The sequence below is a fragment of the Bos taurus genome, chromosome 4 (assembly GCF_002263795.3).
Source record: "Bos taurus isolate L1 Dominette 01449 registration number 42190680 breed Hereford chromosome 4, ARS-UCD2.0, whole genome shotgun sequence".
Lineage (NCBI taxonomy): Eukaryota > Metazoa > Chordata > Mammalia > Artiodactyla > Bovidae > Bos > Bos taurus.
Genome location: NC_037331.1, coordinates 23,739,721 through 23,757,726, shown reverse-complemented (window position 1 = coordinate 23,757,726; position 18,006 = coordinate 23,739,721). Strand labels below are relative to the sequence as shown.

The 18,006-nt window shown below is 35.5% G+C and overlaps 1 protein-coding gene across 2 annotated transcripts in view; it reads left to right on the top strand.

Moving 5' to 3' along the window:
• The window catches only part of AGMO (alkylglycerol monooxygenase), a 389,432-nt gene that overhangs the window by 189,315 nt on the left and 182,111 nt on the right, over nucleotides 1–18,006 (top strand). For both annotated transcript variants that reach the window (NM_001192973.2, XM_005205212.5), the window contains exons 11-12: nucleotides 11,772–11,854; nucleotides 17,644–17,749. In NM_001192973.2, coding sequence (NP_001179902.1) covers nucleotides 11,772–11,854; nucleotides 17,644–17,749 — 189 coding nt within the window. The remainder of the gene's footprint in view (nucleotides 1–11,771; nucleotides 11,855–17,643; nucleotides 17,750–18,006) is intronic.

The following is an 18,006-nucleotide window of genomic DNA, read 5'->3' as shown; positions in this document are numbered from 1 at the left end:
AACCCAGGGATCGAACCCAGGTCTCCCGCACTGTAGGTGGATTTTTTACCTTCTGAGCCACCAGGGAAGTCCACAAATACTGAAGTGAGTAGCCTTCTCCAGGGGATCTTCCTGACCCAGGAGTCAAACCAGGGTCTCCTGCATTGCAGGTGGATTCTTTACCAGCTGAGCTACTAGGGAAACCCCACTTTACCATAACGTCACCTGAAGACTACTAAAGAGAGAATTAGTGCATTAAAAGAGAAAAAAAAAAAATATATATATATATATAATACAGAGCTAACAGACAATGATATAAAAATAACTAATAGAAATTATCTTTAGACATAAAAAATAGTGTGAAAAAGTCTAAGAAAACGTAAAAATCAAGAAATATGAATTCAAATTTGCATATGAATACAAATGGGATTAGCGGGCAGTGAATTAAGGCAAGATTAATCACTTTTTTCAAAGATTATTGACAGATATCAGTCTATTCATGAGAGCTCCATAATAGAAGTTGATAAATAAGATATGCAGAAAAATTAGTCTAGTATAAGGTTATGTTAAAATAACTTTAATATATAAAGGCTTCCCTGGTGGCTCAGATGGTAAAGAATCTGCCTGCAATGCAGGAGACCTGGGTTCAATCCCTGACTTGGAAAGATCCCCTTGGAGGATGGTATGGAAACCCACTCTAGTATTCTTGTCTGGAGAATTCTGTAGACAGAGGAGTCTGGCAAGCTACAGTCCACCGGGTCACAAAGAGTCTGTTCTAAGGAACAGAATATCCAATTAAATGCAGCTTAAATAAAACTGAAAATTCAGAGTCGAGTATTTCGAGGATTGATTAGTTTAGCAGTTCAAACATGCAGAGTTTCCAAAAGGCTTCTCTACAGTTCTCTGGACTTTCATCATCACAATTACAGCAATTCTGGGCATCCTGTCCTGACAGTGACACCAAAGGCAGCAAGTAGTTTCTTAGAAATTTCTTTTAAGAAAGAGAGGGGAAAAATTCCAGAGTATTTCTCAGCAAATGTCCTTTCATGTCTCTTTGTTCAGGACGAATTCATATGCCCACACTGAAACAATAACTAACACCAGGTCATGAATTAACCATGAATATATCATATGAATAAATCATATTAAATCATATCGTAATTCAAGCCCTGGGGATAAAGGGTTCACTTTCTTGCTGAGCATATCCCTTCCTTATACCTGGATAAAATCAGCATAGTATTAATACAGAAGAAATGGGGGATATTTTCTGATTGGACAAATAACTGTATGTCACAGTGTATCTGGCTAAATAAAATAGATTTACAGAAAGTTATTACAGAGACTACTGGATAACCTTGAAGAAAGCCATTTTAATTTTAAACATTATTTAAAGACTTTAATGATCCATGTATGTTTGTGTGTTTTTTGCATTTGAAATTAATAACCCGATATTCCTACACACAGTGACTCCAATTTTGGACAACAGACAAGTTCACTTGTGCTCTCACTCCATGTATAACTTAAAAAAAAAAAAAAACTACAGAAAGGACTTCCCTGATTTTAGCAGAAAACAATGATTTCATTTCTAGTTTCCATTCTATGAACTTAAAATAAGAAATAGGATACAGTGTGACCAGAAATGCTTTGGAAATATCATGATAGGAAATATACTGGTTTACTCTTTGCTGGTTCATATATGTGCTACACTAATGAAATCAGTTCCACATTGTAGCAAGTTCATTTTTCTTTAGCTTCAAAAAAAAACAAGATTTGAAGCCGACAATTTATTTCAGGAGCAAAGGTTTCTTAAAAGCAGCATGAATTACATTACTCTGAGCAATGCGTGTGTTGATGTCAAACTACCATACTGGTTAGACTTATTAATTGCTTCACCTAGGGCCTCATAATCATGTCTTCAAGTATTACATAATTATCCCATCACTGATTACTTTGTAATTTTAACTTGTTCACCTACATTATGATTAAAATATATGTGCATTAATGGAGGTTAGATAATTGAGTAACACCAGGAAAAAAGCTGCATCATCTATATCTAAATATCTATCTAACTTTTGATATACTGATCAATACTTAGTACAGTTGGCATTATTGAATTTTTAGACTAAATATAGTCTCAAAATAAATTAACCTAATTCACAGAAATAAAAATGAAGATTTATCCATTTTGACTTTGCAAGAGAGGCCTTAATATTAAGTTCACCAAGAGAATTTAAATGTCTAGGCGTGCATGAGTGCTACTTAGGTTAAAATGTAGCCAGACAGGGTGTATATTACAATATGTAACTCATAGCATGGTATTCGCAAGATGGTAAAAAACTGTATGAGAAACTGATGTAGATATGTCGACAAATAGAAATATCAAGTGATGAAATCCTTTTCAGATTGAAATTAGAGTTGGAGACAGCTTCATCCTTGACACAAATTAATTTTGAAAAGTGCATTTGCTTATTTCCCACACATGTTTTCCTTTGCTAAAAACATGCTGTGCAACTAGGGGGGAAAAAGTTTGCTTATTTGCAAAATTCTATAGTGCCTTTGTAGTCTCAGAGATGTTTAAAAGCATCTGAAGACGTTAAAATCCAACAGAAATATTTTTTTTTTTCCAGATTGACTGTAGCCAATAATCACACAGAAAAAGTTGTGGCTGACTTGTAATTGCGGACCCTGCTGTAGTCTGACAGCCCTTTCTGTTTACGCATATACCAGAGTAGATAAATACTTACTTGTTTAATGTACGCAAGTTCTGCATAAATAACTCTGAGAGTCAAAAAAGCAATTTGATGGCCGCCAGAAAGACGTAAAAAGGCACATTCCTTTCTCACTGAAATTTGCAGTGCATACATTTAAATATATATTGTTTAGTTTAGTGATATGACCCACGATCTTTCATGTTGATTTTACTTTAGTAATGCTTGGGAAATCAATTCCTAAGCTGCCAGGGTTCACTGCATGGGGTGATGTCATGGATATGGGTTTGAAATGGAAATATGGATGCACTAGCATGTTTCCAAAGTAAAACTTTAAAGGCAATGCTATCCTTTTCAAATAATAGACTCAAAACAGTTTGACTGTTTAATAAGGTTTTATAACAGAATATGGGCTTCCCTGGTGGCTCAGATGGTAAAGAATCTGCCTGTAGTGCAGGAGACCCAGGTTCATCCCCTGAATGGGAAGATTGGGAAGCCCAATTGGGAAGATCCCTTGGAGAAGGAAATGGCTACTTACTCCACTATTCTTGCCTGGAGAATCCCATGGACAGAGGAGTCTAGTGGATGACAGTTCATGAGTTGCAAAGAGTTGGACAGGACTGAGCAACTAACACTTTCACATAATAGAATGTATAGTAAAATTAGTGCAGATATGTCTAACACAAATTATTTAGTGATACATTTCAAGTTAATGAGGCATTTGAGATTATTCATATAAATTTGAAAACAGGTTTTTATAGTCCTCAATTCCCCTGAATGCTATACTCTGTAAAACATTATGGGCACTAAAATTTTGCAACCAGTACTTTCATATTGACAAGTTTTAACAGATCCTTAGAAAAAAAAATCAATATATCTAGTTGTACTGTCATAATAGAGAGTGTCACTTGCTGAGATTAGATCTAATTTAGGACCTATGTGAAACCTCTCCAGTCAATATTCCACACATACTGTTTTCCTCCAGGGCAGCCTACTGGGATTTAATTTAATTTCCTAAAGTTTTTAGGTGGTAACTGAAGTAACATGAAAAAAGAAATGTGAGCTAAATTGAGTATCAATTATAATTTAAAGCCATGAAGTGAATGTAATAAATGTGTATTAGTAAAGGGAGGATATTACCAAAGCTACTTGTCCAATAAGCATAGATTTCAGGAACTTAGAAAAGTGATTCCTGTGAATGCCAATGAAAAATATAGTTTTGTCCATTGTATTGAAATATGATAAAGTGGAAAATTGAGAGTTTAAAATGCCTTTTGCATCAAATAATGGAATATTAACTGAAATTAAATACATCTTCATACTATTAGTACTGTCTTAAACTTTGGTCAGTATCAGGCAACTCCTTTAAAAGCTTTCATATAGTAAACACAACCAACCATAAACTGCTTATAATTTGAATTAGTATCTCATTTTGATTTATTAAACCTATCCAGCATTGGAAACTCAAAATCTCGGTGCACAGATTTTGAGGGTCTTAGTTAAAAGTCATCCTCCTGAAAAGGTGGGCTTCCCAGGTGGCGCAATGGTAAAGAATTTGCCTGGGATGCAAGAGACATGGGTTGATCCCTTGGTCGGGGAGATCCCCTGGAGGATGATATAGAAATCCACTCCAGTGTCCTTGCCTGGGAAATCCCATGGACTCTGAGGCCTGGCAGACTACAGTCTATGGGGTTGCAAACAGCTGGACACAACTGAGTGAGCATCCTGAAAGGAAGTTTGCCTCTCTGAGACTGTCTTTTAAAGTCTTTGTTATCTTTTGTATTTTGGGAAAGAACTAAAAGGTGTATAACTGATATTTCTATTTATTTCTTAGTGAAAAGATAAAAGTATCCTATCAAGAGTATAGAAAAAGTTGGCATATTGAGTTTAGTGCAATCTTAAAACAAATACTGATAACTTAGAAAGATTCCAGTGACCCCTGGCATAGTTCTAGTGAACATCCAAAAATGATAGTGATAATATCAATGTGAATGTCACTTCCATTGCTTAGTTTGCTCAGCCTTGGACTAATTGCTATTCGTTACTGAGGAAAGACCCTTCCATGTTCTCTACCCACTTCCCCGTGAATCATGACGTGGTTCATCTGCTGGTGGCAACTTGCACTAGAGCTGGCCCTGCTGTGAGCCCTGGGTGTTGTGGATTCTAGTTCTCTTTTAGCCTTTGATAGTCTCCTCATATATGCATGAGCTGATATACGAGACCTGATGTGCACCCTCTGCAGATGAAGAGAGTTCTGACTATGCAGCTGTCTCCTCTTTGGTCCTGTCTACCAAACAGTCCCTCATGGCTCAGACGGTAAAGAGTCTGCCTGCAGTGCAGGTGACACAGTTTCAGTAGGATCGGGAAGATTCCCTGGGGAAGAGAATGGCTACCCATTCAAGTTCTCTTGCCTGTAAAGTCCTATAGATAGAGGAGCCTGGAGGGCTGCAGTCCATGGGGTCGCAAAGAATCAGACAAGACTGAGTGACTAACTTTTTCTTCCAAACAATAGCCTCCTTGGGCTTCTCCAAAACCCCAGCTCTCTCTCCTCAAATCAGGAGGTCTACCAGGTCCCTCTGAGTTCCCTCTGGGCTGCAGCCTAGAAGCTCTCTCAAGGTAGTAAACTGGGGCAATAGTAGGGGTTCATGCCTTTTGTATCCCATTTCCCTGGAATCGCTGATCTTTGTTGCCTAATATCCAGGGTCTTGAAAATGATTGCTTTGTTGATATATTGTTTATTTTGTTTTCAAGTGGAAGGGAAAATCCATCCTTGTTTCTCTATTTATTTCAGTGCACATTCATTTTTTCTTAACAGAGTAGAATCATAGCTTAATATATAATTGAAAATAATTATTCAAGTTATGTAAAATTTTTTAAATAAAATTTTTGCTTTTACTTCTTACATGTTTTTGTAGAAAGTCACTAACTCCATATAAATTAATTGCTTCTTAAGTGCATTTGTTATACATTTTAGGCAATATATTTTCACCTTTGATATATATTTATTTTGCTTGCTTCTAGTTTGAAATTATAAAAAATGTTCATTCTAATCAATTATCTTTATGTATACTTCAATAGTAACCAAAAGTTCTGAAAATGTAGAAGAAAACAATATGGTCAGTATTGATTTTTTTATATGTATATTTTTTATATTATTTTTTAACTTTACAATATTGTATTGGTTTTGCCATATATCAAAATGAATCTGCCATGGGTATACACATGTATTGATTTTTTAAAAATAAAACAGGATTTTATTTTGATATAGATTATTTAGATTCATGTAGAATTACAAATTGCTTTATGGCATCACCTTGAGTTCTGCTCCTGTGTCTATGCTGTAATTCTGGGAAGCATCTTCAAGCCTTCAGGTTTCAGCTCAGGGTATCTAAAAGGATGAGGGTGAGATGGTTGAATGGCATCACCAACTCAATGGTCTGAGCAAACTACGGGAGATAGTAAAGGATGGGGAGGGAAGCCAGGCATGTTGCAGCCCGTGGGGTTGCAAAGAGTCAGACATGACTTAGTGACGGAACAATAACTTCAGTCTAAAAGAAGCCAGTAGAGTCATGGGGATGATGAGGTAGCGGAACAGGTATGCCTCCAACCAAATTTTCTTCCTTCACATCAGAGGTAACGAACATTTAAATATTAGGGAATTTTTTACCTTATTTTTACAGATGTTTGGGAAGATGAGCACTCTGGATCAAAATAATGATTTTAGTAGACTTTTTCAGACACCTTACAGTGAAACTCCTAAAAATATACCACCGTGATATAATAAAATGAAGACATTTTCATCTCTAAATCCATAGGATTATGGAAAATATTATCAAATTATCTTTGACAATAAACTTCTAAAAAAAGAATTTATATAGAAGATTACTATTATTTGAGGACGTAGTGTGTGGGTCTGATATCTCCCTTTGTGAGGTTTGTTGTGTGGGAAAATATAAAAGGTCATTGTGTTGATCACTAGAATTTTTCCATGAACGAGTAAGACAATAATATCTCCATTCAAGAAGAAAACGTCTTTCTTCCTTATATCCCTATGGGTAAGGAAGGACTCTCACACTTTCATTAATTGTTAAAGCAACAAGCATGTAATTTTTGCATTCCTATGTAGTTAATGTTGCCTTATGAGTATTTTTTTTTCTCATCTACTTAAAGTAGAAGGGAAGTAATGTTCTTCAGGCACAAATGCATGGATGGTGATTCCTATACCAGGAAACCTAAAGAAATAAGAGCTACCAAACTGCTTGGGATTTGAAAGATAATTTTAAAGGAGAAAAATTAATTCCTTGCTTCATAAGCTTTTTATAGTTATGGACTTCCTTATTTTTGTGATAAAGACTTATATTCAATGCTTAATTTTAATTCCATTTTAGCATTCGATGAGAGTGATCTTCTACATGAAAGATATACTAGAAGTAAATTGTGTGAGATGGTGGTAAGCCCAATGAAAAATGAAATTGTACTGTTCTAAAAAAATTAACAAGCTTCATGTCGTTTCACCTCTTGTTTAAAACACAGGAGGCTAAGTATTTACAGTGATCAAAGTCTATAAAGTCTATTCTGTTTTTTTGCTTTAGTGTAGCTGGACTGTTGTCCAGCCAGCAGGCATTAGTATGGTTTCTGGGGCTGGGATTCTGACTTTCCTGCTCACCCTCGTAAACGCCTGTTTACCACAGTGTCTAGCAAAGGCTCAATACATATTCATACAATGAATCTGTGGAAATCAGAGAATGTCTCCTGCATTGGCAGGCGGTTTCTCTCCACTAGTGCTCCCTGGGAAGCCCCAACAAAGGATATTATATGGAAAAATGTAAAAGTTCTATAGAAAGATGGACTCTTTAAGGAAACATGTGCTCTACATTGAATTCCTTTTTTGAGTAATCTGTTTCCTTTAAACTGAGATTCAGGATGGTTTTTTTCTTTATGAAATTAAATATAGAAATATTAAAGCAGTCAATGTTTTAAATATTTAACACAAATATTTAGTATATTAATATTAAATTGTTAATCAAAAAACTGAATTTTTTAATTTTAAGGAACTAATATATTTATATGAAGTTAAATATTTAATGTTTTAATATTAAACTACTTATTAGGTCAGTTAGAATTATATTAAAGTTATGAATAATAAACACATATGTAAAATATTCAATCATTTGGTCAGTCACTCAACAAACATATTATTGATGTTATAAAAATACAACAGAATAAAGTTATAGATTAATATGGAGAATTACTATTTTACATAGGGTGAACAAGGATATGTGATAGTTACCTGAATGAAATAAAGGAATAAACCTTAAGGATCACTGGAGGAAGTCATTTTAAGCCTAAGAAACTGTAGAGGAAATAGATTTGAGTGGGAAGTCTATCATATTCAAGGAAGAGCAGAATTTCTGATATAGCTTAAGAGTGAAAGACAGAATTATTCAGGGGTGATATGATAATAGTGGGTATGTTGTATAGAGGCGAGAGTAAAGACTGAGCTTTATTCAGAGTGAGATTTGAAGCCTGTGGGGGATTTAGAATATAAGAATGATATAACATGACTTACGTTTTTGAAGAGATAACTCTGGCTACATACTCAGGGTGGGAAGCCAGGATAGGTGGACACACACTTAGAATTAGAGAGGCCAGTCAGGAGGGTGTTTTAATTGTGTGTATGAGCAAATGAAAAACTGGAGGTGCCACCCTCAAACGAAGAGAAGCAGGAAGAGTGGGGAATGGAAGAGGAACTCAAATACAGGGTTGTAATCAGGCTAAATTTCAGGTACTTAGAAGCCAGTAGAGGCTTGACAAGGCAGGCAGATAGTCATATTAAGTTGGTTTTCACACCAACACCATTAGCCAGGATGCAATTTACAAAAAGAGGAGTTCTTTATCATTTTTTAGCCCAGGGATCATAAATTCCCTTACCAAAACAAAAAATATATTTTGTTCTGTCTCTTAATTTCCTGTGATATTTGGAAGAGCTGATTAACCTTTTATTTGTGCTTCCTTATCATACTGTAATTAATTAAGATTAGCTTGAGTGCTATTTGGAAAATTAGTAAAGCCTAACTATAATAGCATTGATACTTATCATGACCATTAGTTGACTTCTTACTTTATGCCAAGCCCTCTTCCAAACTCATATTTTGTTTGAAATGTACTGATCACTTAACACAGCTTAGAAATGCTGAAAAATCTGACCGTGTTTACATGGCTAATAGGTTCAAATAATTTCAAACCCTGCATTCTTTTAGAGCATTTAAAATCATGCTACAGGTGTGAGGCATAAATCATTTCTCCCTTCCATATGAATTTTTTCCTAAAAGATCAAAAAGAAGCAGTAATGATACGCTAAATCGCTTCAGTCGTGTCCCACTCTTTGCGACCCTATGGACGGTAGCCTGCCAGGCTCCTCTGTCCATGGGATTTTCCAAGCAAGAATACTGGAGTGGGTTGCCATTTTCTTCTCCTATATATATATATATATATATATAGGAGAAGAATATATATATTATGTCCATATACATGTGTGTGTGTGTGTGTGTGTGTATTATTGTTTATTACTAAGTTGTATCCAACTCTTAAGACCCCATGGACTGTAGCCTGCCAGGCTCTTCTACTCATGGGGTTTCCCAGCAAGAATACAGAAGAATACTTCTTCAATAATGGTAATAAGAAGCATGTTTTTAGAAACAAAATATTCCCCTTAAGCCAACATTCCCTGATTGCTCAGTGGTAAAGAATCTGAGTCTCCTGCAATGCAGGAGACTCAGGAGACATGGGTTTAATTCCTGGGTCAGGAAGAACCCCTAGAGGAGGAAATGGCAATCCACTCCAGTACTCTTGTCTGGAAAATCCCATGGACAGAGGAGCCTGGTGGGCTACAGTCCATGGGGTCGCAAAGAATCAGACATGACTGAGCACACACACAATCTGTTCTCTGCTCAAGCACACCTCATTACTTCTACCATGGGGAAAATATTTTGTTTTGCTTTACTGTCCCAGAGAAGCCACGGCTGAATGTCACACACCTAAATAGCATTTTCCTGCTCTCCAACTCTCCACTCAAACGTGGAATTCACCAAATTCTCCTTCCTATATCTGATATCCAGCACTGTCTCCACTTTCCTAAGCATCCCGACACTTTTTATTCAGATCTTTGACAACTCATTAATAGTCTTGTACTGAATTATGGCTCTGGAGGGTTAAATTCCCTTGGCAATTCTGGATGCCATCCTAGGCATATGGAAAGTGACTTGGGAAGTATTAGAAATTGTCCATGAGAGATGGGGCTGATTCAGAAGATGATATGGAACAGAGATACTGGGTGTGAGCAGCAGTGGCAATTGGTACCTTTTGTTTATAACTTTGGACAGATGCTGCTTAGTTGTAAAGTATATATTAGTTAATAATGACTTGACATTACCTCTAGTTAGGAAAAAGAAAAAGGAGAGTGTTTGATCACTCTATTAGCCAATGAAATACAACCTTTGGTGTTCTTATGAAACATCAGTACCATCGGTGAGTAGGGAAGCCGTCCAGTGGCTGGCTGTGTAAACCAACTCCTTGATTCTATTCATCTACTCTCAATCTGAAGCAGTAACCTCCTGGCCCTTTCACGAGTAACTTCAGTATAGACCTCTGCTTCCAATCCCTTTAAGTGTGTTGCTCATATGGATTCTACCACTGTCACACTTTGGGGTCAGTTAGGTCTATTTTGAATTTCAGAGGTAGCATTTATTTCTGCGTGATGGAAAAGTTACTTAATCTTTTAAGTCTCATTTCATTTGCTTTTTCATATTCAAAGCTTATATAATACCTACTCTGCAAGTTTGCTGGGCATATAAAAAGAATTAATGTGTATAAAACACATAGCATGGAAGCTGTAAAACAGTAGATACTCGATAAACATAATTATTAAATTTTTACATGTAAACAAAACATATAATTAATTTGTAATTATGACAGAGAGATATGTGGGTTTTGTTACTGACTCAAAAAAGGACTTTTGACTTACAGGTAGGAATATATAGGTTTCATCAAAGTGTGAGTGGATATGTGTAATCTCTTTCATGTATGTGTTCACACACATAAACACATTCTTCTTTAAATATTTTCTTTATTAAAGGCAGCTTTGGGTTTGAAACAACAAAGAGTGGGCTTATATTTAAAATAACCATTGAAAGGTGGTATTTATTCATAAAAGGTAAGTGATTTCTCCATACGTGGGGATACAGGTGTTTCAAAGAATTATGAAAGTCAAAACTTTAAAGGATTATTAGCAAGAACACTTTAAGCAAAGTATCATTCAGTTCAGTTCAGTTCAGTCGCTCAGTCATGTCCGACTCTTAGCGACCCCATGAATCGCAGCACGCCAGGCCTCCCTGTCCATCACCAACTCCCTGAGTCCACCAAAACTCACGTCCATTGAGTCAGTGATGCCATCCAGCCATGTCATCCTCTGTCGTCCCCTTCTCCTCCTGCCCCCAATCCCTCCCAGCATCAGGGTCTTTTCCAATGAGTCAACTCTTCGCATGAGGTGGCCAAAATACTGGAGTTTCAGCTTTAGCATCAGTGCTTCCAAAGAACACCCAGGACTGGTTGGATCTCTTTGCAGTCCAAGGGACTCTCGAGAATCTTCTCCAACACCACAGTTCAAAAGCATCAATTCTTTGGCTCTCAGCTTTCTTCACAGTCCAACTCTCACATCCATACATGACCACTGGAAAAACCATGGCCTTGACTAGACGGATCTTTGTTGGCAAAGTAATGTCTCTGCTTTTTAATATGCTATCTAAGTTGGTCATAACTTTCCTTCCAAGTAGTAAGTGTCTTTTAATTTCATGGCTGCCATCATTAGAATTGTCTAATTCATTCTTCAAGTGCCCAACAAGATAACTAAATGATATTAGGAAAACCAAAATATTCCTTGTATATTCAACCTTCTTGAAAAAGGTCAGTAACAAATGATGCAACATAAAATAAAATGGGGGCTGTTATTCCTGTCAGCTTTAAATTCTAATGCTCACTTGGCTGACCCACCTAAAGAATCCATTGGTCTCTGTGTTTGTTTGACAGGTGCTATCTCAGGTCACTCTCCTTCTGAGGGTTTGCTTCATTATCCTGACCTTGACCTCCATTGGATTTCTTTTGGATCAAAGGTAAAAAGTGAAATTCTTTCATCTTATGTAACTTTGTAATGTGATTTTTAAAATATTTGTGAAATTTTGAAATTCAGCAAACATTGGTTATCAAAAGAATATAGCTGAAACTGCAAATTCACACTTTCATTTTAAATGCAACAGACTAGTGGTTTGTCTGATTTTATATCAAGGGTTAATTATAAATCTAAGCCTTTTAGATGAAATTTAGGTTTTTCAAATATATTAAGAAAACCCACAAAATAAAATGATTAATTTGGCAAAGCATAGAGTATAACTCTGAGTACTTAATAAAATATAAAAAAGATTTTATTATTTTCCTTTGCTATTGAATAGTTCACAATATATGCCTAAATGTATGTATAGTTGTTTCTCGGTATCCATTAGAGATTGGTTCCAGAACCTAGCCCCTCATACCAAAATTTGCAGATGCTCAAGTCCTTCATATAAAATGATGTATTTATGCACAGAACCTATGCACAGGCTGCCATAAATTTAAATCATCTCTACTGCTACTGCTAAGTCACTTCAGTCGTGTCCGACTCTGTGCAACCCCAGAGACGGCAGCCCACCAGGCTTCCCCGTCCCTGGGATTCTCCAGGCAAGAACACCGGAGTGGGTTGCCATTTCTTTCTCCAGTGCATGAAAGTGAAAAGTGAAAGTGAAGTCGCTCAGTCGTGTCCGACTCTCAGTGACCCTATGGACTGTAGCCTTCCAGGCTCCTCCATCCATGGGATTTTCCAGGCAAAAGTACTGGAGTGGAGTGCCATTGCCTTCTCCAAAATCATCTCTAGATCACTTATAATAGCATTTATACTGCATTTATAATACAGTATACATTGTATTAGGTATTATAAGTGAAATCATCTCTAGATCACTTATAATAGCATTTATACTGCATTTATAATACAGTATACATTGTATTAGGTATTATAAGTGAAATCATCTCTAGATCACTTATAATACCTAATACAATGTATACTGCATTATAAATGCAGTATAAATGCTATGTAAATAGTTGCTGGCAGTGGCAAATCCAAGTTTTGTGTTTTGAAACTTTCTAAAATTTTTTTTTTAGGTTTATTTATTTATTTTTAATTTTATTTTATTTTTAAACTTTACAATGTTGTGTTAGTTTTGCCAAATATCGAAGTGAGTCCGCCACAGGTATACCTGTGTTCCCCATCCTGAACCCTCCTCCCTTCTCCCTCCCCATACCCTCCCTCTGGGTCGTCCCAGTGCACCAGCCCTTAGATTGGTTGAATCTGAGATCCAAAACCCATGATTATGGAGGGCCACCAGTGTATTTAAAGTTGATGTTCTTACCCTCATACAGTACAGTATGAAATATGTATTTATTTTTATCATTTATTTTGTTTGGCTTTTCATCCCTACTTTGTTATACTAGAAATAAAATACATACTGAGCCACAGAAAAGAAAAATAGAAAAACTGAGTCAGAAGACAATCTGAAATAATAACCAGATCCAAAGCATCAGGATCACATTTTAAGGATCACAATTCTATTGTTTGTATATACTTACTAAAATGATCAATCAGCAATATCAACAGTATACTGCTTTTTAATATAGACTTTTTTATTTCCATGGATACAAATAAATAAGCTGAATAGCAGGCTATAGATTTTATTGCAATGTATCCTAGGGTATAGTAAGTTATGGTATATGTTTATATAAGTGTCTCCACTGCCTTTGGCCTTATTTAGGAACTTATACTGGATATAGGTATGTCATAGTGGAAAGGAAGTGAAATGTTGAAAATTTTCCTTTGAAACTAAGAACCAGTTAGATATGTCTGTTATTTAATGCTGGGCTGGAAACTGTCAGTGGAGAAATGAAAGAGAAAGAAAGAAAAGGCATAGAGATTTGAAAGGAATTAATAAACTAATTAGAAAATTAATTTATATTAATTAATCTAGAAATCTGAATAGTGAATTAATTAGAAAATCGAAGGAATCTATCGGGAATGTATTCAAATTAATGGATGAATTTAGGGAAAGTTTTAAATAAATTATCAACTATATTTTTACATACTAGAAAATATAAAAAGTTTATGCAAAAGATCAAATATATCAAATACAAGAAAAAAACAGTCCTAAAAAATGAGTAGTATATTTCTAAACCATACTATAAAACTACTGAATATTATGAAAAATAAAGAATTAAAAAATGGAGAGATACTATATTCATAGATTGGAGTACTCAATTTTGTGAAGATTACAATCACAGCAGTTGGTTTACATACTCAGTGCAATTTGACTTAAAATTATAAAAGGTTTCTTTCCTGTAGAATTTGACAGACTCTTTCTAAAATACATGTATATGGAAATGCAAAGGCCTAATAATAGCCAACACAGTCTTGAGATTTTTTTTTAATGGCAGGAGCTGAGCTACTGGCTATCAAGATATATTATAAATCTATAGTAATTAAACATGTTTTATTGGCATAAAGGTTAGAACAGAGAATCTGGAAACAGATCTATGCATATATAAAGACTTGATTTCTGACAAAGTCATCCCTGAAGAGCTATGGGAAAAGGAAAACGCTGTCTTTTCAGCACATGGTCTTAGAAAAATTGGATTTCCACATAGGAATAAGAACAATAAACTTGACAAATAATTCACTCCATAAAAATTAATTCTGGTTTCAGGGGATTGTAGACTTTAAAGTGAGAGGAAAGTCAGTACATATTCCAGCGGATAGCATAGTAGTATATGTCTATTACCTTGGAGTAGGTAAAAATATTGAATGGTCCACAACAATCCATAATATAGATAAAATTGGTGAATTAGGTTATAATAATATTATGAATGTCAGTTCTTCAAAAATTAACCCTTAATAAGGCACTAAAATGGAGAAGGAAATGGCAACCCACTCCAGTGTTCTTGCCTGGAGAATCCCAGGGGCCGGGGAGCCTGGTGGGCTGCTGTCTATGGGGTCGCACAGAGTCAGACATGACTGAAGCAACTTAGCAGCAGCAGCAGCAGCAAGGCATTAAAAAAAATCAATTTTTGAGGTAGGAAAAGCTGTTTGCAATTTTTTATAAACTTCAAAGATCTTATGTCAAAAATGTCTAAAATTAAAAATATTGACAATACAAGCTGTGAAATGCTTATACTCTGCAGAAGGTGGTTTATATTGGGATACTTAACTTGAAGAATGTTTGAGTATTTCATTAAATTTGGCTGTTCAATCCCAGGTGTATACTAGCCAGTACACCCAAAGGCATATAAAAGAATGTTCAGAAAGCATTGTTCTTAATAAAAAATGTGGCCAACAATCTCAATGTCCTTCCCGAGGTGAATGGATGTGTGAATATTGGTCTGTTCACACAACAGAATACTATGCACAAGTGAAGAATGAGCTGCTGCTATATGCAGAAATGTAAATGTATCTCACTAACAATACTGATTAAAAGATACTAATACAAAAAAAGTGCACATGATTGTATTTACAAAAAATAGAACAAAAAGATAAAAGTAAAACATAGTTTTTAGGAATTTATGCTAAATCAATAAAAATGTCAATGAAAAGGTAGGAGATGGTATGAGTACCATAAACGGTAAACAACAGCTAGTGATTCTTTCTGCAACAGAGGGAGGGTGGAACACTGAGGAGGTGAGATGTGCCTAGGGTGCTGATACTGAGTGCTGTTTATATGGTTGTTTATTTGTTGAGAGTCATTGAGCTGTATATTTCTGTTTTGTGTGCTTCTTCCTATGTGTGTTTTAATTCACAATATTGCCAGTCCAGGTTCCATGCAGGATACAGGATGCTTGGGGCTGGTGCACTGGGATGACCCAGAGGGATGGTACGGGGAGGGAGGTTGGAGGGGGGGTTCAGGGTGGGGAACACATGTACACCCGTGGCGGATTCATGTTGATATATGGCAAAACGAATACAATATTATAAAGTAATTAGCCTCCAATGAAAATAAATAAATTTAAATTTTTAAAAAAGACCATTAGTTCAGTTCAGTTCAGTTCAGTCGCTCAGTCGTGTCCGACTCTTTGTGACCCCATGAATCGCAGCACACCAGGCCTCCCTGTCCATCACCAACTCCCGGAGTTCACTCAGACTCATGTCCATGGAATCAGTGATGCCATCCAGCCATCTCATCCTCTGTCGTCCCCTTCTCCTCCTGCCCCCAATCTCTCCCAGCATCAGAGTCTTTTCCAATGACTCAACTCTTCGCATGAGGTGGCCAAAGTACTGGAGTTTCAGCTTCAGCATCATTCCCTCCAAAGAAATCCCAGGGCTGATCTCCTTCAGAATGGACTGGTTGGATCTCCTTGCAGTCCAAGGGACCCTCAAGAATCTTCTCCAACACCACAGTTCAAAAAAGGCCATAGAACACAATTAATAAAAAATAAATTGTTTTAAAATAGAAATTTTATTTTCTGTTTTATCATTGAAAATTACCCAAATATCAATTAGAAAATAGTTTACAGTGATAATACAAAATTATTTTACAAAGGGAAAAATGTCTTAACTTTTTGCATATACATAAAATCATACTGCTGCTGCTAAGTCGCTTCAGTCGTGCCCGACTCTGTGCGACCCCATAGACAGCAACCTCAGGCTCCCCCGTCCCTGGGATTCTCCAGGCAAGAACACTGGAGTGGGTTGCCATTTCCTTCTCCAATGCATGAAAGGGAAAAGTGAGAGTGAAGTTGTTCAGTCGTGTCCAACTCTTAACAACCCCATGGACTGCAGCCTACCAGGCTCCTCCAGCCATGGGATTCTCCAGGCGAGAGTACTGGAGTGGATTGCCAGTGCCTTCTCTGAAAAAATCATACTACTGTATTCTAAATTACTAAATAAAATATAGCTATATTATAATTATATTAGTTCAATAATATTTTATTAGAAAATGTACCCATCATAAAAATACCATTTGCCTTTTATGAAAATATTTAATTATACAATAAATGTTGGTTGAATTCATTGTGAAGCTTATTTGAATCTGATAAAGCAGCTGTTCACTACTGCTATTATAAGGCAATTTTTAAATGCCTATATATGACCCTCAACTTTGTTTTAAATACACATACCTATTTTATGTATGTCAGAATTTGAGTTTCAAGAATTCTGTATTATAAAGAAAACAGTCATCACAAAATTATTGACAAAGATCTATATTCATGCTACCTATAATATCAGAATTAACAACAAATGTTCCCGATATTTCACTATTCAAGTATTCATTATTTTATTTTATTCTATTATTTATTTTATTCTATTATTTATTTTATTATTATTATTTATTATTTATTTTATTCTATTATTCATTTATTTTATTCTATTATTTTAAAGTAGTTAACTATATCAGCCCTCCTAAGAAGTCAATTATTAAATGAATGAAGTATTAAGATATTGGATGAGTGAGGGGAGTCTACTCTCTAAACCCTAGAAATTTAGTTGTCGAATATTTTATTTATTAGTTGAAAATGTTTCACCCCAATTCATCAATGCTCAAACTAAGTAATACATTGATCAATAATAGATGTTCTTTAAAAAGACGCATTTTGTGTCTTAGTTTAATGCCTGTTTACGAACAGCTTCAGAGGTATATACTCCTCAAATATATTAAAATACTAGGTGTTTTTTGAAAATGATAACAATTTATCAATTATTAAAATAATCAGTGAATTATTAACAATTTATAATTATGAACATAAATATATTAATAAACCAATACATTTTATTATATAACAGGAAAATAAAGAACATTCAAAGGTAATGCATGTAAATGACATTTTATTTCAGACGTAAGGCAGCTGTTCTGGAAACTTTCCGTTGCTTGGTGTTCCTAATGCTCTGTAGATCAGGTCATCTGAAGCCTTGCCTCTCTTCTTCGTCATTTGCTTTTGAGGTAAGATGTTTGCTTTAGATAGCTGTGGCAGGATTAAAAATTGGTTGCGTATTTCACTCATCCATTCAACAGTGTTGTCTGTTTATTCTGTGACTGTTACATGTGGGGAATTTTTACCCATTGACTTACAGTATTTACTTGTTGTGTTCCTCAAGCTAGTTAATATTGTTGAGTCTCAGTTTTTTGTTCTCTAAATTTGGCTTGATATCATCAACCTTCATAAAGCGGTTGGACAAATTGCGTCACATGATGTTTAT